General features: G+C 44.5%; 1 protein-coding gene across 1 annotated transcript; it reads right to left on the bottom strand.

Annotated features, from left to right (window-relative positions):
- Positions 1-3,520: 3,520 nt before the first annotated feature.
- On the bottom strand, positions 3,521-21,311 carry LOC118369890 (growth/differentiation factor 10-like). The gene is made up of 3 exons (XM_035754664.2): positions 20,869-21,311; positions 10,178-11,289; positions 3,521-9,337 (listed from the first exon to the last, which is right to left on the bottom strand). The coding sequence occupies exons 1-3, from the start codon at positions 21,131-21,133 to the stop codon at positions 9,146-9,148; spliced, it is 1,569 nt and encodes a 522-aa protein (XP_035610557.1). The 5' UTR covers positions 21,134-21,311; the 3' UTR covers positions 3,521-9,145.
- Between the last annotated feature and the right edge of the window lie 3,801 nt (positions 21,312-25,112).

The following is a 25,112-nucleotide window of genomic DNA, read 5'->3' on the forward strand; positions in this document are numbered from 1 at the left end:
AATTGCCATTTGAATGTAGTATGCTACAGTATTGTACATTACACTGTTTTCACACTAGGCAATACACTTGCACTACCCATAAAATTGTCTAAACGTCCAATTTCCATCATTTATATCCCATGTGGATCAAAGGTGTGATCACTGAAGACATCTTTCACAACAAAAACAAATGAAAGAAATTAAAGCAACAACAATGTTTCGATGGCACTAGTTTGCATCAAACCTATCTTAAGCATCTGGCCATAGGTTCTCATCAAAACCTCAATAAATATCCTCACTGTTCATGCACCTGGGAAAATACCTTTTGGGAAGGCGAATCCAAGTCTGACATAGCTCTGGATTTAAATCATTTTAGATATACAGTACCAGTCAAAAGTTTGGACACACCTACTCATTCAAGGATTTTTCTTAATTTGTTACTATTTTCTACATTGTAGAATAATAGTAAAGACATAAACACTATGAAATTACACATATGGAATCATGTAGTAACCAAAAAATTGTTAAACAAATTAAAATATAGTTTATATATCAGATTCTTCCAAGGAACCACCCATTGCCTTGATGACAGCTTTGCACACTCTTGGCATTCTCTCAACCAGCTTCAAGAGGAATGATTTTCCAACAGTCTTGAAGGAGTTCCCACATATGCTTTTCCTTCACTCTGGAATGAACTGGACCTCAGAGTAAAGGAAAAGCAGTGCATTTTTACTGAGTAGTGGCATCTGTCTGGCCACTCTACCATAAAGGCCTGATTGGTAGAGTGCTGTAGAGAGGGTTGTCCTTCTGGAAGGTTCCCCAATCTCTACAGAGGAACTCTGGAGCTCTGTCAGAGTGACCATCGGGTTTTTGGTCACCTCCCTGACCAAGGCCCTTCTCCCCCGATCGCTCAGTTTGGCCAGGCAGCCAGCTCTAAGAATCATGGAGGTCCACTCTGTTCTTTGGGGACCTTCAATGCTGCAGAATGTTTTTGGTACCCTTCCCCAGATCTGTTCCTCCACACAATCCTGTCTCGGAGCTCTACGGATAATTCCTTTGACCTTGTGGATTGTTTTTTTTTTGCTCTGACATGCACTGTCAACTGTGTGACCTTATTTAGACAGGTGTGTGCCTTTCCAAATCAATACATTTTTTTGACAAAAATTTGATTGACCTGTTTTCCCTTTGTAATTATTGGGTATTGTGTGTAGATAAGTATTTTTTAGAATAAGGCTGTAACATAACAAAATGTGGAAAATGTCAAGTGGTCTGAATATTTTCTGAATACCCTGTATATCATACTTTTTATGTTTTTTACTTTACGGACACGTGGCTCTCAAAATCTGTACAAACCAATTTGCATGTAAAATCTATAGGTTTACCAAAGTGATCATCAATTAAGGGCAGTTGGATTTAGTAATACTAACATCTGTTTTAACAAAAGAGAAGAGTGAAACACGCAAAAATATAAACGCAACATGTACAGTGTTGGTCCCATGTTTTATGAGCTGAAATAAAATATCCCAGAAATGTTCCTTAATATGCACAAAAAGCTTATTTCTTTTGAATTTTGTGCACAATTTTTTTTTTCTTGTGGTCCTTCTGTAGCTCCTTCTGTAGCTCAGTTGGTAGAGCATGGCGCTTGTAACGCCAGGGTAGTGGGTTCGATTCCCGGGACCACCCATACGTAGAATGTATGCATGCTTTGGATAAAAGCGTCTGCTAAATGGCATATATTATATTATTAGTACATCCCTGTTAATGTGCATTTCTCCTTTGCCAAGATAATCCATCCACCTGACATGTGTGGCATATTAAGATACTGATTAACTTCTTCAGGGATCGGTGTCCCTTGCATGGGACAGTTGAGCTAATGTAGGCTAATGCGATTAGCATGAGTTTGTAAGTAACAAGAACATTTCCCAGGACATAGACATATCTGATACCGGGATACCCATGAGGCGGTGCATAATTGGTCTAGCATCGTCCGGGTTTGGGGATGGTTTGGTCGGCCGGGATGTCCTTGTCCCTTTACGCTCTAGCGACTCCTGTGGCAGGCCAGGCCGGGCGCGGTGCACGTTGACTTCAGTCGACAGGTGTACAGTGTTTCCTCCGACACATGCGGCTGGCTTCCAAGTTAAGCGAGCATTGTGTCAAGAAGCAGTGCTTCTTGGCGGCTTCGTGTTTCGGAGGATGCATGGCTCTCGACCTTCGCCTCTCCCGAGTCCATACGAGAGTTGCAGCGATGGGACAAGACTGCCTATTGGATATCACGAAAAAGGGGTAAAAAAAATGGCCAGTTGTCTCATGTTTTGAGTGAGTGTGTAATTGGCATGCTGACTGCAGGAATGTCCACCAGAGCAGTTGCCAGAAAACTGAATGTTAATTTCTCTACCATAAGCCGCCTCCAACGTCATATTAGAGAATTTGGCAGTACGTCCAACCGGCCTCACAACTGCAGACCAGGTGTATCCACACCAGCCCAGGTCCTCCACATCTAGCTTCTTCACCTGCGGGATCGTCTGAGACCAGCCACCCGAAGAGCTGATGAAACTGAGTATTTCTGTCTGTAATAAAGATCTTTTGTAGGGAAAAACTCATTCTGATTGGCTGGGCCTGACTCCCAAGTGGGTGGGCCTGGCTCCCAAGTGGGTGGACCTCTGCCCTCCCAGGCCCACCCATGGCTGCGCCCCTGCCCAGTCGTGAAATCCATAGATTAGGGCCTGATAAATTCATTTCAATTGACTGCTTTCCTTATACGCACTGTAACTCAGTAAAATGATTGAAATTGTTGCATGTTGCACTTATATTTTTGCTCAGTATATTTCTAGATGAAACACTTAGTCACTTTTTACCAAAATTCAATATGAATTTGTGTTGTACTTGGTCAATAAAAATGTGCTTAGAGTTTTGAAACAAATGCCTTTGGCTGATCAGTTTTGAGGCTTTTCCTAAGAGTTGTGAAAATCTACCATATACTTCTGAAAATTGCACCAAAGCGATGTGTTATAGTATGGTCACCCAGACAAATTAATTTCAAAATACTCTCACATACAATATAGGAAAATATTTCTGGCTTTCTTCCACTTATACATAACAGGCTTGAACATATTATTAAGGAGGGAATAAAAAGACAAACTAAATTCCAGAAGCTATCTTTATGATTCACTTGAGGGTAGTTTTAGTAGTAGAAAAAAACTTTATAATAACATTTTTTACAACATAACACAAACGTCCCTCAAACAAATACTTATACGTACACAGTATGCTTAAACCTTATAGTGCCACTTGAATGTATCTGTTTTAAAGCGTTCTGTGTATTTAATACATGTACTTTGTAAGCTGCCTATATAGGACACTGAGGTCTTTCACCGTAATTCTAGCTTGAGCGACCAATGAATCTGCCCCCCCCCCAAAAAAACATGAACACAAATTAACATGAGCTCCATCCCTTTGTGCACTGTTGAGATAGGGGAAAGTATAGGGATGTACAGTACAGTATGTACAGTATTAGTGAATGAGGATCCAGGTTCCTGGGGGGGGGGGGGCATAAACTGACCAGGTGAATCCAGGTGAAATATAGGATCCCCTATTGATGTCACTTGAATTAAATCCACTTCAATCAGTGCAGATGAGGGGGGGGGATAGAGGTTAAAGAAGGATTTTTATTAAGCCTTGAGACAATTGAGACATGGGATTGTGTGTGTGTGCCATTCAGAGGGAAAATGGGCAAGACTAGAGGGCTGTGGTGGTCATGAAATTTGTCTGCCAGTGATTGTTGCGCAAATAACTGCCGGTCTCATGGTAATTGACTGTTAATTAACAGTAACACATTTAGCATCTCCTGGCTTCCATGCATAGCCCAGAAGTCACTGATGCAGACCTTTGGAACATTACATTTTAAAGTCCAATAAATCCATGTAATGGAGCCGACACCGGGGTTCCCCAACTGGTGGCCCGCGGGTGGTTTTATTTGGTCCCACAAGTTTTCTGAGCAAATTTATTTGTTGCTGAATTTTCATTTTTGTGCCAGAACTCTAACCACACTTCAGCATTCAGGTAGAGAGGTGAGGAGTGATATATATATATTTTGACAGTATCAATGACAGCCTAGGAACAGTGGGTTAACTGCCTTGTTCAGGGGCAGAATGACAGATTTTTACCTTGTCAGCTCGGGGATATGAACTTTGCAACCTTTCCGTTGCGAGTCGAATGCTCTAACCACTAGGTTACCCTGCCGCTAATTAGTAATGAGGGGGATGATTAGGTGGCCACGATGGAATGTGGACAGTTTGGAAATTTCGCCATGACACCGGGGAAAACACCCCTACTCTTACAATAAGCACCATGGGATTTCAAATTGCCACAGAGAGTCAGGACACCCATTTTCACATCCTATCCAAAGACGGCACCCAACGCAGGAAAATGTTCCCAGATGTAATCAAGGTGTGAAATTATTATGTTTTAGTCAAATATTATATCGGTTTAGGCTTCTAGCGACCAATTTGCAGTATATACACACTACCGGTCAAAAGTTTTAGAACACCTACTCTTTCAAGGGTTTTTCTTAATTTGTACTATTTTCTACATTGTAGCCACCCTTTGCCTTGATGACAACTTTGCACACGTGGAATTCTCTGAACCAGCTTCACCTGGAATGCTTTTCCAACAGTCTTGAAGGAGTTCCCACATATGCTGAGCACTTGTTGGATGCTTTTCATTCACTCTGCGGTCCGACTCATCCCTAACCGTCTCAATTGGGTTGAGGTCGGGGGATTGTGGAGGCCAGGTCATCTGATGCAGCACTCCATCTCTCTCCTTCTTGGTCAAATAACCCTTACACAGCCTGGAGGTGTGTTGGGTCATTGTCCTGTTGAAAAACAAATAATAGTCCCACCAAACCAGATGGGATGGCGTATCGCTGCAGAATAATGTCATGGCCATTCTGGTTAAGTGTGCCTTGAATTCTAAATAAATCAGACAGTCTCACCAGCAAAGCACCGCCACACCGCCACACCTCCTCCTCCATGATTTACGGTGTAAAACACAAATGCAGAGCTCTTCCGTTCACCCACATCACGTCTCACAAAGACACTGCGGTTTGGACCTAAAAATCTCCAATTTGGACACCAGACCAAAGGACAAATTGCCACCGGTCTAATGTCCATTGCCTGTGTTTTTTGGCCCAAGCAAATCTCTTCTTCTTCTTGGTGTCTTTTAGTAGTGGTTTCTTTGCAGCAATTCAACCATGAAGGCCTGATTCACACAGTCTCCTCTGAACAGTTGATGTTGAGATGTGTCTGTTACATGAACTCTGTGAAGCATTTATTTGGGCTGCAAGTTCTGAGACTGGTAACTCTAATGAACTTGTCCTCTGCAGCAGAGGTAACTCTGGGTCTTCCTTTCCTGTGGCGGTCCTCATGAGAGCCAGTTTCATCATAGCGCTTGATGGTTTTTGCAACTGCACTTGAAGTAACTTTCAAAGTTCCTTGAAATGTTCCGTATTGATTGACCTTCATGTTTTAAAGTAATGATGGACTGTCATTTCTCTTTGCTTATTTGAGCTGTTCTTGCCATAATATGGACTTGGTCTTTTACCAAATAGGGCTATCTTCTGTATACCCCATACCTTGTCACAACACAAATGATTGGCTCAAACGCATTAAGATGGGAAGAATTTCCACAAATTAACTTTTAAGAAGGCACACCTGTTAATTGAAAAGCATTCCAGCTTCTCATGAAGCTGGTTGAGAGAATGCCAAGTGTGCAAATCTGTCATCAAGGCAAATGGTGGCTTTTGGAAGAATCTAAAATATAAAATATATTTTGATTTGTTTAACACTTTTTTGGTTACTACATGATTCCATATGTGTTATTTCATAGTTGTGATGTGTTCACTATTATTCTACAATGTAGAAAATAGTAAAAATGAAAAACCCTTGACTGAGTAGCTGTTCTAAAACCTTTGACCAGTAGTGTGTGTGTATATACACTGCTCAAAAAATAAAGGGAACACTAAAATAACACATCCTAGATCTGAATGAATGAAATATTCTTATTAAATACTTTTTTCTTTACATAGTTGAATGTGCTGACAACAAAATCACATAAAAAGGATCAATGGAAATCAAATTTATCAACACATGGAGGTCTGGATTTGGGCTCAAAATTAAAGTGGAAAACCACACTACAGGCTGATCCAACTTTGATGTAATGTCCTTAAAACAAGTCAAAATGAGGCTCAGTAGTGTGTGTGGCCTCCACGTGCCTGTATGACCTCCCTACAACGCCTGTACTTGCTCCTGATGAGGTGGCCGATGGTCTCCTGAGGGATCTCCTTCCAGACCTGGACTAAAGCATCCGCCAACTCCTGGACAGTCTGTGGTGCAACGTGGCGTCCGTAGCATCAATGCCTTCCTCTTGCAGGAACTGCTGACACACTCCAGCCACATGAGGTCTAGCTTTGTCTTGCATTAGGAGGAACCCAGGGCCAACCGCACCAGCATATGGTCTCACAAGGGGTCTGAGGATCTCATCTCAGTACCTAATGGCAGTCAGGCTACCTGTGGCGAGCACATGGAGGGCTGTGCGGCCCCCCAAAGAAATGGCACCCCACACCATGACTGACTCACCACCAAACCGGTCATGCTGGAGGATGTTGCAGGCAGCAGAACATTCTCCACGGCATCTCCAGACTGTCACGTCTGTCACATGTGCTCAGTGTGAACCTGCTTTCATCTGTAAAGAGCACAGAGCGCCAGTGGCGAATTTGACAATCTGGGTGTTTTCTGGCAAATGAAAAACGTCCTGCACGGTGTTGGGCTGTAAGCACAACCCCACCTGTGGACGTCGGGCCATCATACCACCCTCATGGAGTCTGTTTCTGACCGTTTGAGCAGACACATGCACATTTGAGGCCTGCTGGAGGTCATTTTGCAGGGCTCTGGCAGTGCTCCTCCTGCTCCTCCTTGCACAAAGGCGGAGGTAGCGGTCCTGCTGCTGGGTTGTTGCCCTCCTACGGCCTCCTCCACGTCTCCTGATGTACTGGCCTGTCTCCTGGTAGCGCCTCCATGCTCTGGACACTACGCTGACAGACACAGCAAACCTTCTTGCCACAGCTCGCATTGATGTGCCATCCTGGATGTGCTGCACTACCTGAGCCACTTGTGTGGGTTGTAGACTCTGTCTCATGCTACCACTAGAGTGAAAGCACCACCAGCACCAAACCATCAGCCAGGAAGCATAGGAACTGAGAGGTGGTCTGTGGTCCCCACCTGCAGAACCACTCCTGTATTGGGGGTGTCTTGCTAATTGCCTATAATTTCCACCTGTTGTCTATTCCATTTGCACAACAGCATGTGCAATTTATTGTCAATCAGTGTTGCTTCCTAAGAGGACAGTTTGATTTCACAGAAGTGTGATTGACTTGGAGTTACATTGTGTTGTTTAAGTGTTCCCTTTATTTTTTTTGAGCAGTGTATATATAAAAGAATATTGAAAAACATTGGCCCACGGCCGAATCTAGTTGATGATCCCTGCACTATTCTATGTTAATCTGCTATCCCACATAGTACAAAAGTTGACTTATGCTAATTCTTTGCGAGAAATAAATATTCCAAACATAGCCTGGGGCAGTTGTGGGATGCGGTAGATCCCAAATGAATAAAAATAACTTTTAATAGCAATGAGGATGTACTGCGAATAAGCATGTAATACTTTTATTCTAAAGTTGCATTTATTTAATGGTGAAAATGATCTTCCCCAAACTTGAAACTCACGTGTTGTGTTTGTATGCCAGTTAGGCTCTACACCCGGTGTGAAGCCAATTAACGTGCTTCATTTTAAGAAGTTACTTTAGTCGTGATACAAACATACATGAGGTGTGAGACTATGATTTTTTTAAATCGCAAAACACCCCCCCGCTGTTTCTTGCCTTTACTGCACACAGACTGGGCATCATTCACAAGGCTAATATTGTCACCCATCAGACCATTCTTGATTTGATCTTGTCTTTACATACACTAAATAATATATGTGTGAAATTTGTTTTGATTTCGAATAGACCGTTATCATGCACCAGTCTGGAAACAGGGGCGGGGGAAAACATTACATGTCATCTATGCACTTAAGTAGAGAATTTAGGATGCTTTTCCTGTGTTTCATTTTCATACCAGCCAGGTAGGTTATACTCCTGATTTTCAATAACAATTGCGTTGACGTCAGAGTGATACGAATGACAAGCTTGGTAGGATACTAGTTTGGTAGGCCTAATTACCGTGACTAAACGTGGAATTTGACTGGGGTCGTGACGTGCCGCCACGGTTGCGGTAATATGGTCACCGTAACTTGCCCTAGGCAAGACGAAAGATTCAAGTGCTGTTGAACGGGTAGTAGGTGCCAGGCACACCGCTTTGTGTCAAGAACTGCAACGCTGCTGAGTTTTTCCACGCTCGACAGTTTCCTGTCTGTATCGAGAATGATCCACCAGCCAACTTGACACAACTGTGGGAACCATTGGAGTCAACATGGGCCAGCATCCCTGTGGAACGCTTTTGACTCCTCGAGTCTATGCCACGGGGAATTGAGGCTGTTCTGATGGAAAAGAGGAGGGGGTGAGCTACTCAGTATTAGGAAGGTGTTTTGTACACTCAGGGTATTTTTTTTTACAGGTAACATGCCCCATCTTCTGTCTGAAATGGGTATATGAAAGTACGCATGATCAGTGCCTAAAAAACAAAAAATAAACACAGCGCCAGTCAAGCAGCCCTGGTTTTTGAACGGAACGATTTTAATTCAAGTTGTTTGGAGGGAGAGAGCTCTCTCAGTACCTGTAGTCCTTGAAGTGGTGATGCTGCTTTGTCGAGGGTATGGTAGATGTGGAGAATATTGTGGTGGCGCGTGTCTACTGCTACTGGAGGACATGACTGGTGCTGCAACGGCAGATAACGTGCTTCTTCAACGCCTCTTTGCGTTCACCCATCTCAGCGTCAAACGCCTGAGGGACACAAGGGACGAAGAGATGGACAGACACCTCAACTCATCCGTCCGTTTATGAATATATCTCTTGTCTTTTTTTCCTTCCCCCTTTTTTTTCTTCCTTTTTCCTTTTAAATTCCTGCCATTCCATCCTGTCTTGTCCAACATTGTTCCCCTCTGTCCTTTGGGTCTATCTGCAGGCACAGCTCTCCACAGACATGCTGGGGTAGACCTTGAGCACCAGGTTACCTCCCTCGTCCTGGTAGAGAACCACCAGAGGGCTCATCTTCTCTGGGACACAGCAGGGCTCTGGGACCCCTGGAACTATCCCAACCGCACGGACTATACTCTGGATTGTTGCATGGTTAGAGGGATGCAGCACCTGGGAGAGAGGGAAGCAACGGGGAGAGAATGGGAAGGGCCGGTGAGGTAGAGAAAGAGACGGAGAGAGAGAGAGAGAGAGAGAGAGAGAGGTTACAGCATTGTAACTTCGAATCAAATCCAATTTTATTGCGCCGAATACCAGAGCCTTAGATCTTACAGTGACATGCTTACTTACAAGCCCTTAAACAACAATGCAGTTTTAAGAAAAATAAGTCTTAAGAAAGTATTTACTCAAATAAACTGAAATAAAAAATAAATAAGAACATTTAAAAATAACAAATATTTAAAGAGCAACAATAAAATGATAGTATCAAGGCTATATACTGTACAGTCAATGTGCGGGGGGCAGAGGTTAGTTGAGGCAATTGAGTTCATATGAACATGTAGGTAGAGGCAATGCCTGTAATAAAACTGGCAATGCCTGCAATAATTCAACAGGAAAAATGATATTACATTAAAAAAATATTTTTTTAAAGAAGGAAGACTAGCCTTGATAAAAGCTATCTATGATTTAGGAGCACAATGGTTATTAATTTAATAAAGTGCAAGTAGGGAAAACATAACATACATGTAAGTGTGTCCGCACTGGTCAGTAATGTATCTACTGATTTATACTATTTCATAAATGTTGTAGACATATCATCAGACTGGGAGCAATTCCAAATTGAGAACCAGGAAAACATTATCCGCAGTCATGTGTCCTCTCTGCCTTACATAAGCTCTGCTCTGTGCTCGAACATTGGCCATATGTATTGAGTCTGTATCTCGTCTTTAGCTCAGAAGGCTACCAAAGACTGGATTTCACATGGGTTCAAATCCGGCTAGTCATAGCCTTTACCTTGGGCATGGGGAATCCACAGGTTCCAGCGCAGTAAAAGGCATCGAAGGCTTCAGGCGCCAGGACCCACTCACTCCAGCCGATGTCGGCAAAGTCGACCCTGAGTGTCCTCCTAGAGCAGCTCCTAATCTGGGGCTCCGATCCCCACTGTCTCTTCTTCGCCTTGCGCATTGTCCACTCATCAAAACTCAGCATTGGAGACTTACTTCCTCCTGCCTTCCCTCTATCGTTTCTTCCATCACTCCTTCCCTCAATGTTGTCTTGCAACCTACTCCCTCCATTGCTGCTCTTCTTTGGGGTCCTCTCGTCCAAGCTCAGAACTGGCGATTGACTCCCTCCATCCCTCTCCCCATCTTTCACTTCTTCCTCTCCGTCCTGGCCGTTCCTCATCCTCTCCTTCCTCCCAGGCTTGGGATTGATAGGTTTCAGGGTGTGGTAGGCGGTTTCAAACAGGTCATCTTTCCTGGATCCGCTAGGCCTGTACTCCACCTCTGGTAGCTCGTTGTTCTGGATGGAGTCTGGGTGGGATGGTACCCCCCTTCTCATACGACCCGTTGACCCCTGTTTAGGGGGAAGACGAGAAGGGTGAGAAGAATTTTCCTTCACCTCAGCCTCAGGGCCATACCTCTGTAAAGTCTGTGCCACACTGTTGGGCTCATCTAGCGCATGGTCATCAGCATATATCAACAAATAAGGTAGACTGGCCCCCGACAGTGCGTCCTCTGGCTGTCTGTGGTACTGCAGCCCAAAGTCCAGCTCCACCGACACAAAATGACTGCCCTTTTCCCTGGCCTCTTTTATCGCCACAGTCACGTCCTGCATCTGCCACAACCCTTTCTGGTTTGGGTGAAATGTCACGTTGCCCAACAATGACACCTGTGACCCTGGATTGAACCCTGACCCAGAGGGGTTGGAGTGAAGGAAGAGGTGGATGTTGGGAGCCGGGTGGAGGTGTAGAGAGCGACAGGCCGGGATTTTGTAGCGTTTGCCCAACCAGGCCCTTGGCCGTGGGCACCGGTCGAACAAGAAGTGAAACGTGGCAGAGAGGATGAGCTCTGAGTCCTGGAGAGACGTCAGGTTCAGATGGTAAAACGTCCTCTGGTCAGACGAGTCTACAGGGGGAGAAATGTGTTACTTCAGATAGTCTTTCACAGTGACCCAGGCCTTAACAACTAAAGAGCAGACAGAGGCACATTGATTCCCTAGGTGGGAAGAAACCTTCAGTGGAACCAGACTCTGGAGAGTGAAGCCATCGTTCTCTGGCTGTTATAGGAGAGGATAGGAGAGGGGAAGGGTTAGGGAGATGGGGAAGGAAAGAGAGAGGGTGAGGGGGATGAGGAGAGAGGAGAGGAGAGGGGGAGTGAGTGAGGGAGGGAGGGAGATGGGTGCAGAGGAGTGGGGGAGGGAGGCATGAATAACATATTCATGATGTACACTAGGCAAACAGCAGACTTATTGTCCATTGTATATGCGTCTGCGGATGTATGGAGTGACTTAAGAGATATACATTACTCTGTATCCAGCCTCAGGCATATGGAAACGCTTATTTCAGTTTCCTCCAAAGCTTCCCCTAAGCCACTAATACAGCCTTCACTGTCTGCCATGCACCAATACACCAACCTAATGTTTTTACAGATCTCCTGTTGTTGTCAAAAACTCCCTTACATATCTCCTTAGATTGCATGGCCTCTGCAGTTTAAAAAAAAACAAACGTGTGTTATGATATCTGATAACCACTTAAAGAAGAGCTCCTCCTTAAATTGACATTTTTCTACTATATGTGAACAGTTGAGTTATTTTAGTGCATTGCTGTGTTCTGCTCATCGAGGGGAACGTTCGTTTGTGCAAATGGTTTAGGGGAGATTTCGAGAGATCGATCGACTTGGTTCTTGCTCGACTCAACTGCTGAATCATCAGGCAACCCAAGGAAGGGATGGGATAGGACGACTATAAACCCAACAAAAGGACAGCCACAAGAATTAGGACAGAGGTAAAAAAAAACACAAAACCCCCGGGGGGAGAAAGCGGAAGGATTTCTAAGGGATTTCTGAAGGATCGTTCAGGCCTGATAGGGAAACAAGCATTCAGATGAACAAAATAACAAGCGGAAGACTTGGTAAGGAGGCTGAAGCGGTGAAACATTCTGAACCTTGAGAAAGTATCTTAATCTATGTGTAATATGCTGTTTCATTGTGCAGAGAGCATTTATCTATAGGTGCATTACTTAAACAAGTGCGCTCATCAATGGGAACATGCACATCATCCTAGAGAAGCGTGCATCGTTTAAAGAGGTCCACATGGAGATGAAGACGGATGCATTCCCTACGCATTATTTCAGAGACCTTGCCAATGCGAATCCTGAAAAAAAGTCTAAAAGAAATTGCAAAGGGAATCTCCAGAGACTCGGAGGGCAGGCATCCAAAAAGCGAACAAGGAAATAAGAAATAAAAGGAGACCTTCTGACGATCCTAATGCTTGGCACACAGTTCTCCACAAGACCAATAATGATCTTAAAATGTCAGAAAACAGAACACTGAGGCAACTGTATATTGATTCCACCCCCAAATGCAACATTGATATATATTTAATAACGGTACTGTGATGGTTCAAGGTTCGGAGGCCAGTCTGGATCAATTTGACCACTAGCTCGACCAAATAAAACCTTTTGTTGCTGAACTTAAAACCTCTCCACTGTCACTACCTACAACATCCTTAACTCCCTCTGTGCCTCGGTATGTAGTCCCCAGTGTCCCTCTCCCTCCCTCGCCTGGAGCAGACGCAGCCCTGAGCACGCCTCTCTCACACGCGACACCTGCAGTACCACAGCATCTTATAGAGGAGGAGATTAGCCTGGTGCGTCAGCATAGGGATGGGATCCGGGAGCTGCCGTGTGCAATGAACAATGTTGAGGACGACAGTTAGGCTGTCAGGATGTTTCGGCTCTCAGGGTGGCAGTGTGCAGACGGAGAGAGGCACTATCTGGCACAGTCAACGCCAGCCACATGCACAACCTGCAGAAAGAGCTATATGAACTAAGGCAGGAATTTCTTAGCCACCACCATCCACTCTACAAAGGGTCCCACAAAAACCCTGGACCAGGCCAACAGCTGAATCAGAACCCACCAACGAACCCAACCAACCCAACCAACCAATGCACCAACCCAGCTGACCCCTTCCATCCCCATCTCACGGCCTGTAATTACTCCCATCACTCCTGCCATCCTCCATAGACCTGACGAGAAACCAGACATAATATTAATGATGGACTCAAATGGAACGATTAAATTAGAGAATACAACTTTTCCAAATAAAAAGGTGTCAAAGTGCCGAACAACAGAGAGAGCTTATGGAGCACTTGACTGTGGCCCAGCCTAGCTCTCCAAGCCAAACAATCTTTCACACAGGGACCAATGACCTGTGTGCCAAACAGCAGAGGGTGCCCACATCACTAAGGGGAGTGATAGAGAGGGCCTCCACCATCTTCCCGCTTGCAAAGACAGTAATCTACCTTGCTCCAAAGGAGAGATTTATGACTGTCTTTATGACAATGTACACCTGTACAGAGGCAGTCCCCACCTTCGCCAGGCCGTTAAAGGATGTTGCTCTGGGTGGCCAGTCCACCTCACCCCACAGGAGTAGCAGACCAGCCACCAACTCCCCGAGACAAATCAGATGCTCCTTAAGACGGCAGGGTAGCCTAGTGGTTAGAGCGTTGGACTAGTAACCGGAAGGTTGCAAGCTCGAATCCCCGAGCTGACAAGGTACAAATCTGTCGTTCTGCCCCTGAACAGGCAGTTAACCCACTGTTCCTAGGCCGTCATTGAAAATAAGAATTTGTTCTTAACTGACTTGCCTAGTAAAATAAAGGTAAAATAAAAAAGACCTGCACCCGGTGCCTAACAGAGATCGGAGAAAAGCCAGCAACCCCCCACCACCCTCCACCACTTCTCTCCCGGGAACTGTGTGCCGGGACCAGGCCCGCCTCAGCACCGCTCTACCTGACCAGGTCCGTCGCAGTACAGCTCAACCAGACCAGGTCCGTCGCAGCACAGCTCAACCAGAACCGGCCCATCACAACTCTACTAGACCTGAACCATCGTAGCACATCTCTACCAGACCTGGCCCACCTCAGCACATCTCTACCAGACCTGGCCCACCTCAGCACATCTCTACCAGACCTGGCCCACCTCAGCACATCTCTACCAGACCTGGCCCACCTCAGCACAGCTCTACCAGACCAGGTCCGTAGCAGCACAGCTCAACCAGACCAGGTCCGTAGCAGCACAGCTCAACCAGACCAGGTCCGACTCAGCACAGCTCAACCAGACCAGGTCCCACTCAGCACAGCTCATCCAGACCAAGTCCGTAGCAGCACAGCTCAACCAGACCAGGTCCGACTCAGCACAGCTCATCCAGACCAAGTCCGTAGCAGCACAGCTCAACCAGACCAGGTCCGTCGCAGCACAACTCAACCAGAACCGGCCCATCACAACTCTACTAGACCTGAACAATCACAGCACATCTCTACCAGACCTGGCTTACCAAAGCACAGCTCAACCAGACCTGACCATTCACAGAACAGCTCTACCACTACCCTAGGGTCTGGAAAAACACTGTTGAGGGTAGTGCACCACATGATGCAGTCCACACCATGTATCATTCACATCATCAGCCCTCATATGTTGAGAGTTTGGAGCTTTGCCAGCCACACTGCCCTCCACACCACCCTCCTCAATAACCTCCCTCCCAGACTAGTTTTGGTTACCCTCCCTACTCCCATGCCCAGGACAGGCCTGGGACACTCCTACCCCCAATGGCAGCCCAACCCTGCAACAGGAGGTACACCAAGGCCTCCTGTGCACACACAGAATTGAGCACCAACAGCCACACCTTTGGCGGGAGCTTCATCCAGGTAGACTGAGCTCTGCCAACACTGCTCTCCCAGTTCCCGCCCCAGCGACTGCATCCAGCAAATTAAGGGAGGTTTGTCAAATGCTCAGACTACCTTGCTCTCACGTGGTTGGCCCAGGACCTTGGCAAAGTCTCAACTTATTCAACAAACAGCTGCAGATGACCCTACGCCTGTTAGCTCTTATGGGAATGAGCTGAATATACCCCTCTGACTTTAAATCTCGCAATGGGATTGGTCTAATGGACCTAAACGTGCTAAGAAACATGGTTCAATGGTTCTGTATCTGATGAAGACTTCGAAGTAAATTATTCTAATATATTTAGATGTGACAGATTCTAGATAGGGAGAGGAGTGGCCATATATACTACAGGTCAAATGTTTTAGAACAGCTACTCATTCAAGGGTTTTTCTATATTTTTACTATTTTCTACATTGTAGAATAATAGTGAAGACACCACAACTATGAAATAACACATATGGAATCATGTAGTGTCCAAAAAAAGTGTTAAACAAATCAAAATATATTTTATATTTGAGATTCTTCAAAAAGCCACCATTTGCCTTGATGTCAACTTTGCAATCCCTTGGCATTCTCTCAGCCAGCTTCATGAGGTAGTCACCTGGAATGCATTTCAATTAACATGTGTGCCTTCTTAAAAGTTGATTTGTGGAATTTCTATATTTCTTAATGCATTTGAGACAATCAGTTGTGTTGTGACAAGGTGGGGGGGATCAGAAGATTGCCCTATTTGGTAAAATACTAAGTTCATATTATGGCAAGAACAGCTCAAATAAGCAAAGAGAAACGACAGTCCATCTTTACTTTAAGACATTAATGTCACGATCGTCTGAATGAATAGAACAAGGCACAGCGTACTTAGAGTTCCACATGTTTAATAAATATGCAACTCACCAAAAACAATCAGAAGAAAACAAAACGTGACATTCTGGGCTGCTCACAGGCATCTACACAAAAACAAGATCCCATAAACAACAGGTGGGAAAAGGGTGCCTAAATATGATCCCCAATCAGAGACAACGATAGACAGCTGCCTCTGATTGGGAACCATACCAGGCCAACAAAGAAATAGAAAACATAGATTGCCCACCCTAGTCACACCCTGACCTATCCAAAATAGAGAATTAAAAGGATGACTAAGGTCAGGGCATGACAGTAACCCCCCAAAAAGATGCGGACCCCGTCCGCAAACCTGAACCTATAGGGGAGGGTCCGGGTGGGCATCTACCCTCGGTGGCGGCTCCGGTGAGGGACGCAGACCCTGCTCCGCTCGCAGCGCCGCCAACTTCGGTGGCGCCACTGGTGCGGGGATCGTCGCCGGAAGCTCCGGACTGTGAATCATCGCTGGAGGAATCGAACCGTGGATCATCGCTGGGGACTCCGGACCGTGGATTGTCGCCAGAGGCTATGGACCGTGGATCGTCGACGGTGGCTCCAGGCCGTGGATCGTCGCCGGAGGCTCCGGACCGGCAACCACCGCCGGAGGCTCCGGCCTGGGAACCGTCACCCGAGGCTCCGGACCGGGAACTGTCGATGGAGGCTCCAGGGCTCCGGAACGGGAACCGTCGCCGGAGGCCCCGGCCCGGGAACCGTCGCCGGGGACTCCGGACTGCCGACCGTCGCTGGGGGCTCTGGACTGCAGACCTTCGCAGGAGGCTCTGGTCTGCAGACCGTCGCAGGAGACCTGGTGTGTGGAAAATTTGTAGCCGTGAAAACCATCAAGCGCTATGATGAAACTGGCTCTCATGAGGACTTCCACAGGAAAGGAAGACCCAGAGTTACCTCTGCTGCAGAGGACAAGTTCATTAGAGTTACCAGCCTCAGAAAATGCAGCACAAATAGATGCTTCACAGAATTTAAGTAACAGACACATCTCAACATCAACTATTCAGAGACTGTGTGAATCAGGCCTTCATGGTCGAATTGCTGCAAAGAAACCACTACTAATAAGAAGAGACTTGCTTGGGCCAAGAAACACAAGCAATGGACATCAAACCGGTGCAATTTGTCCTTTGGTCTGGAGTCCAAATTTGAGATTTTTGGCTCCAACCAGCGTGTCTTTGTGAGACGCGGTGCGGGTGAACGGATGATCTACGCATGGAAACTCCTCCATACTTTACGGTTGGAAATTCAAATGCTTAGATAATCTGAGGTTTTATGGTGTGGGGCTGCTTTGCTGCTGACACTGTCTGTGATTTATTTAGAATTCAAACCAGCATGGCTACCACAGCACTCTGCAGCGATACGCCATCCCATCTGGTTTGTGCTTAGTGGGACTATTATTTGTTTTTCAACAGGACAATGACCCAACACACCTCCAGGCTGTGTAAGGGCTATTTGACCAAGAAGGAGAGTGCATCAGATGACCTGGCCTCCACAACCCTCCGACCTTACAAATCAGCAAAATACTAATCCTTGTTTAATTAATTAAGAAGAGACATTGTAAAACGTTTTTGGCTCTAGAACATTTATCCTCTATATTTATTCCTCTGGCAGATAAACACGCCCCTTTTAAACAATTCAGTCAAAGATAGATCTAACCCTTGGTTTTCTTTCAGAGCTATCATAGCACATTCAGATGAGATATCAGACCTGGGCCAAAGCAAGGAAAACTGTGTAGTGGACTGGTAAACTTTCAGACAATGGAGAAACAGACGTCGAATCTCGTTTAAAAAAGCTAAACCAAGCCACTTTTTGAGCTCTATCTATGACTCTGCTGGTGATCTTTCAACATTTTGGAAAACAGTAAATGCACTGAAGTGTACAAATTCCTCTTCTTCACTGCCTAAGCAAGTTCTGCCTGACTCTGGCATCATAACTGAAAAGAGTGGAATAAGTGATGCTTTTAACTTGTTAGGGAAGTGCTCCCGCTGTGGGGATCAAATCAGCGGAAATTTCAAGTGCGCCACGTATATAGTTTTTGATAAAACTCAAACTTTCATTAAAATGCACATACAATGTACTGAATTAAAGCTACACTCGTTGTGAATCTAGCTACCGAGTCAGATTTGTAAAATGCTTTTCGGCGAAAGCATGAGAAGCTATTATCTGATAGCATGCACCCAAAAGTACTGGAACTTCATCTAAAACGACGATTTTGCGGTAGCCGGTCCTAACCAAAACGCAGAAATAAAATATAAAACATTCATTACCTTTGACGAGCTTCTTTCTTGGCACTCCTAGATGTCCCATAAACATAATTTGGGGTCTTTTTTCGATTAAATTGGTCCATATATAGCCTAGATATCGATCTATGAAGAGTGTGTGATCAACGAAAAAAATAGCGTTTTTTTAACGTAACGTCATTTTTTAAAATTAAAAAAGTCGACGATAAACTTTCACAAAACACTTCGAAATACTTTTGTAAATGCAACTTTAGGTATTAGTAAACGTTAATAATCTATCAAAATGATCACGGGGCGATGTATATTCTTTAGCTTCACGTCTTGATATCATGTCCGGATATATCTCAACCAAAACATCCTGTCGGAGACCGGAAGAAATCGGCTTCCTTGTGTCCGTTTGACCAAGAAACAAATCCGAGACAAATGACAAGACTGTTGACATCGTGTGGAAGCTGTAGGTATTGCAACCTCGGCTCCATTTAATTTGGGTCACTTTTAACAATTGGTTGAAGTTGCGCATGGATATATTTTCCCATTTTCAGTAATCAGATTTTTCTGCACTTTCCGATGAAACTCACGTTCTGTTATAGTCACAGCCGTGATTTAACCAGTTTTAGAAACGTCTGAGTGTTTTCCATCCACACATACTAATCATATGCATATACTATAGTCCTGGCATGAGTAGCAGGGTGCTGAAATGTTGCGCGATTTTTAACAAAAAGCTGCGAAAATTCGCAGCTTCCTTAATCACAATTTTATCTCGGCAGGCTTTTTATTTGAGATAAACGGTGGTTTAATTGACCCTTTTCATTCAATAGACTGCTCCCCCCTCTGCCCGCCTATGGCTGACTCAACGTCTGACCTGTCAACTTCTAGTGAATCTTTTTTTCCAATTCAACAATTGACTATCTGTGATGTGCTAGATGCCTTGCTTAAGATTGATGTCAAAAAAAACTCCACTGGGGAGGACATTCTTGATCCATTTTTACTGCTGCTCTCTGCCCCCCTGATTGCTGAATAGTTAACCAATATTTTTAACCTGACAATTATATCTGGTACCATCCCCAAGGTTCGGAAGGTGGCCCATGTACTCCCCCTTCACAAAGGTGGTGACCCTTGCGACCAAAATAATTTTTCCCTCTTTCTAAACTTTTTTGCCTAGCTAAAATATTAGAAACCTTTATTAATTCTCAGCTAAGATATTTCTTATCTTTGAAATGTATTTTAAATGTACTGTACATCAGTCAGGTTTTAGACCAGGTCATTAGCACTCTCTCGGGCCACATTCCTAGTTACGAATGATGTGGTTACCTGTATGGATAAAAGACAACATTGATCTTCCTTGACCAGTCAAAGGCTTTCGATACAGTTTTATCACTCACTGCTAATTCAGAGGCTTTCCTCAGTTGGCCTAGACCAGGCTGCATGTAGCTGGTTTAACAATGACTTGACAGATAGAACTCAATGTGTATCTACTGATGGTGTTAAATCAGGTTTCCTGGATATTACGAAAGGTGTCGCACAAGGGTTGATTCTGGGTCCTGTACTTTTTACTGTTTACATTAACAAAAAAATGTAACCTGCATGCTGTATGCTGATGATACTGCTGTATATGCTATTACCCCCACGGTTGACCAGTTTTGTCTTCATTTTACTATAGAAAAACTTTATTGACCTAAAATTTGTATTGAATGCAGGTAAAACTAAGTATATGTTGTTCTCCAGGGAGCATAAAAATAACTGATTTAAGCATACGTCCATAATGCTTACGAGTATCTGGGCATCTGGACAGATGAAAAGCTGTCTTTTAAAAATCATATTGATGCATATTTTCTGTAATTGATTTAATTCAGGGATCCTCTGTAAAAGAGACCTTGGTCTCAGTACGACTCCCTGATAAAATACAGGTAAAATACATTAAACAAAATGTTAAGTCAATGTGGGCCTGTTTTGTTCATAAAAAAACACCACAGGAAATTGGCATCAATGTATGCTAAGCCTTCACACTCCAGCCCAGGATACAGTGGCCTCTTTATAGGAAAATAGATATGGTGCATTATTGGTGTCCGCCTGTCTCCTAGTTACCGCATTGTTGTCGTGGCCAGCGCGGCAGCTGGGCTCCACTTGGGGGCGAATTCTACACACATTCTTGCGCGTCTGCGGCTGGAGCTGTGGCAGGATCACACTACAGCTGAAGCGACTCATACAGATCTGCCCAAGTGTGTCATAAAAAGCGCTGTGGCATTCTCAGAAGGTTCCAAAACAATCCTACCTATTTGGGGTGTCTGACCACATGCGTCGGCTTTTTTCAGCCCGCTGTTGGCTATTTCAATTAATTAGGTTGCCTACTAGAAGGGAGTTGGGGGGGGCAGTACATCATTGATATTATTGAAAAACATAAAGACATTTCGGTTGTTATATAATATAACCATAAATTCATCATAACTTTGTGAGTGAAGGCACCGCCTATGCACGTTGCATTTCTCTCCATGCCTATCTCATCAGCGCCTTTCCCTCTGAGGACAGACATACTCTGAGAATTTAGGTCACATATCAGAGTTGAGGATATTACTAATTGATCTACATTCATTTTCCCGTCCAGCATCATAGACAGCCATACCACAGTCACACTCACCTTGGCTGGCTCTGAAACTCCTGACAGTGTTTCCCTCTCTGAGTCGTTTCAGATCTCTGTTGTATTTCTCATACAGCCTGTACATGTGCTGTGAGACCACATCCTGATTAGCTCTGTCTCGGTCAAACGGAGAATCGGTTCCATCGCTGCCCTGTCCCTGCAAGCCCCATGAGGTTCGGCTCGAGGTCCGACCCTCCAAAGTTCCAAGATAACAACCTAGCATTAGAAAAAGCATGTGCGCGGTAAACTCGAACCAGACTGCCATTTCAGAACCAAACACAAAATCCTTTTACTTCAAGGGAGAAAACGTGCATCCGAGTAATGACTTGTAATGATGGTGTCTGTAATAAAGGCGTCCGCTTTTACTCCTCTTTTATGCCGTGTGGATGCTGGAGGTTAGTTTACTCTCCTCAGAGCTACTTTAACACTTGTTTCTCCTTTACAGCCAGAGGTTAGAGGGGTAACACTGGAGTAGTGAAAGGTGCTGACGTCCACTTCTGCAGCCAATGAGAGAACTCACACACTACAGTTCCAGATCGTTATTCCCGTCTCGCTCTCTCTCACGCACACACGCACACGCACACGCACACACACACACACACACACACACACACACACACACACACACACACACACACACACACTGTTCCATCATGAAGCAAATATTTCAAACCCACAAAAATGTAACAATCCAAATATGTTATTAATAAAATTGGACGAAGATGACGATTGATATGCTGTTGGTGCTTTATTGATATTTGTTAAATGTGTCATAACAAGTATTGTTGAGTTATGTTGTCAACATTTCTGTTTCAAATAGCATCACAACATTGTCTGCAATAACTGCTTTTGATAGCAACTCAGTCACAAATGATTAGTGAACTACACCTACAATAACAGTCGGGGTATTAACCAACCAGGGCTTATTATGAATGGTTTTATTGTGTCTTTGTGTGTGTGTGTGTTTGTGTGTGTCTGAGAGAAAGAGAGCATAATGAGTGTGTTATTGAGAAGTGGAGTGTTACAGAGAGGCTGTGAGAAGAGAGGAGGGAACTCGCATTTTATAAATGGGATTCAGAACATGACTCTACCAATGGTCTTGCCACCTCGGGTGTTATTGTGTGTGTATGTGTGTGTATGTGTGTGTGTGTCTGTCTCTGTGTGTGTCTGTCTGCAGCTCCATGCCAACAATGCTAGTTCTGTGAGACCGGCGGTCTCCAGCAGAGAGGCTGTAACTAGCCCGGCCTCTCAGGTCACCCTCTGTCACCACACACACAACCAAACCCACACCCACATTTTTTTACTATCTTTGTGTGGACCAAACAATTGATTCCCTTTCAAAGTCCCATTTTCCCTAACCTCTAATTCTAAACCTAACCTTTAATATTAACCTTAACCAGTAAACCCAAAACCCTATCCCTAATTCCTAACCCTAAACCTAACCCATAACCCTAATTGTAACCCTAACACACAACATACATTCTCCCCCACTCCAGGACTTCAGACCTATATCATATCTATATCAGTCTTTACCAAATTTCCACACAGGCCCACCCACGCACGCACGCACACACACACACATATTTTTTATTACTATACAAATTACCAAAATGTGTGGCTACTATGACACTGTCAACCAGATAAATAAAAACGATTTGGGCCCGGTTTCATAAAAGCATCATAGGCTAAGATCATTGTTAAAAAATAGGATCCTATGGTTCTAGGATGAACTTAGCCATAAGATGCTTTTGGAAAGGGCTTTGGAGAGACATACAGATTGTACAATATTAGGAGGGAATATATAAATATTATAAGCTACAGTAGGCTACTAAATCAACTTTTCAGTGGCACTGACTAACCCAATGATGAAAGATAGATAGCATGACTGTGTAGCCCTAGGCTCAACCATACATGGTCTCGATAAGTCTGAGCTACTTTGAAAAACAGTGCTGTTTGTCCGAGTTCTGGAGAAAATAAATGGTAGCTTCTACTGCAGTGGAGGATACTGAAGGGAGGACGGCTCATAATAATGGCTGGAACGGAGCAAATGGAATGGCATCAAACACCATGGAAACCATGTGTTTGATGTTGTTAATCCCTTTCCACCTATTCTGCTCCGGCCATTGCCATGTGTCTGGCCTCCCCAATCAAGAAGCCAACCTCCACTGACAAATTAGTCTTCTCTTTTCAGCAGTAGGCATTTGCAGAAGGCACAGCCATTTTGAGCATACCCTTGAGTTTATCAGTCAAATGACCAGGGTGAAGTTCCAAAACCCTTCCCAGGTAGCACATTTGGTACCTTGGACGTTGTAGGAATGTAAGCTTTTGGTTTCCCATGCGTTTTCTGACCGTTAAAATGCAACGTTTGTTTTAATGTTCTGCGAATGGAAGTAAAGATTTCACCTGTTTTGGGAATGTACATTTGTCGGTTGCAGTGAGAACGTTTTTCGATAGTTCTGTGAAAGTTTTCCTGGGTGGTTTTATTGACATTCTAATAACAGAAATTAGAGGTTATTTCAAATCAAATCAAACTGTATTTGCCACATGCGCCAAATACAACAAGCGTAGACATTACCGTGAAATGCCTACTTACAAGCTCTTAACCAACAGTGCAGTTCAAGAATAAGAAAATATTTACCAGTAGGGTAAAAAAAAGTAATAACAGAAAGTAACACAATAAGAATGACAATAACGAGGCTATATACAGGGGGCACCGTTACCGAGTCAGTGTGCAGGGCTACAGGCTAGTTGAGGCAATTTTATGGGCTTTCTTCTGACTCCGCCTATTATATAGGACCTGGATGGCAGCAAGCTTGGCCCCAGTGATGTACTGGGCCGTTCGTACTACCCTCTGTAGAACCTTATGGTCAGATGCGGAGCAGTTGCCACACCAGGCGATGATGCAACCGGTCAGGATTCTCTCGATGGTGCAGCTGTAGAACTTTTTGAGGATCTGGGGACGCATGCCAAATGTTCAGTCTCCTGAGGGGGAAAAGGTTTTGTTGTGCCGACTGTCTTGGTATGTTTGGGCCATGATAGTTCGTTGGTGATGTGGACACCAAGGAACTTGAAACTCTCGACCTGCTCCACTACAGCCCCGTCGATGTTAATAAAGCCAAAGCAAATTCCTTTCCAAGTGTCCCATCAGTGCTTGGAGTTTAAAACAGTTAACCTAAGCTAGCAGTGTTATTAAAGGTCTTATTAAAACACGTTCTCAGAACATTATTTAATTACCTTCAAATAGGTCCTTCTACACCGGCTCTGACGCTTGTCGGATGTGGCAGGGCTTGAAAACTATTACAGACTACAAAGGGAAACCCAGACGCCACCTGAGTGACGCGAGCCCACCAGACGAGCTAAATGCCTTTTATGCTCACTTCGAGGCAAGCAACACTGAGGCATGCTAGAGCACCAGCTGTTCTGGATGACTGTGTGATAACGCTCTTGGTGGCCGATGTGAACAAAACCTTTAAACATGTCAACATTCACAAAGCCACTGGGCCAGACAGATTACCAGGACGTGTACTCAAAGCATGCGCGGACCAACTGTCAAGTGTCTTCACTGACATTTTCAACCTGTCCCTGACCGAGTCTGTAATACCTACATGTTTCAAGCAGACCCCCATAGTCCCTGTGCCCAAGGGAGCGAAGGTAACCTGCCTAAATGATTACCGCCCCGTGGCACTCAAGTGCTTTGAAAGGCTGGTCATGGCTCACATCAACAGCATCCTCCCGGACACCCTAGACCCACTCCAATTCGCATACCACCCCAACAGATCCACAGATGACGTGATCTCAATCGCACTCCACACTGTCCATTCTCACCTGGACAAAAGGAACACCTATAGGAGAATGCTAACGTAGGCTAATGTGATTAGCATGCGGTTGTAAATAACAAAACATTTTCCCAGGACATTGTCATATCTGATATGGGCAGAAAGCTTAAATTCATGTTAATCTAACTGCACTGTCCAATTTACAGTAGCTATTACAGTGAATTAATACCATGGTATTGTTTGAGGAGAGTGTACAATTATGAACTTAAAAATGTATTAATAAACCAATTAGGCACATTTTGGCTGTCTTAATACAACATTTTGAACAGATACATAATGGTTCATTGGATCAGTCTAAAACTTTGCACATACACTGCTTCCATCTAGTGGCCAAAATCTAAATTGTGCCTGGGCTGGAATAATACATAATGGTCTTGCTCTTGCATTTCAAAGATGAAGGTACAAAAA

The sequence above is a fragment of the Oncorhynchus keta genome, chromosome 36 (assembly GCF_023373465.1).
Source record: "Oncorhynchus keta strain PuntledgeMale-10-30-2019 chromosome 36, Oket_V2, whole genome shotgun sequence".
NCBI lineage: Eukaryota > Metazoa > Chordata > Actinopteri > Salmoniformes > Salmonidae > Oncorhynchus > Oncorhynchus keta.

Coding starts and splice junctions, on each gene's coding strand:
- LOC118369890 (XM_035754664.2), bottom strand. CDS start 21,133: ATGGCAGTCTGGTTCGAGTTTACCGCGCACATGCTTTTTCTAATGCTA. Junction 11,290..20,868: donor GAGTTTCAGAGCCAGCCAAG/GTGAGTGTGACT, acceptor CTCCCCCTGTAG/ACTCGTCTGACCAGAGGACG. Junction 9,338..10,177: donor GTGGATTCCCCATGCCCAAG/GTAAAGGCTATG, acceptor CCTCTCTCCCAG/GTGCTGCATCCCTCTAACCA.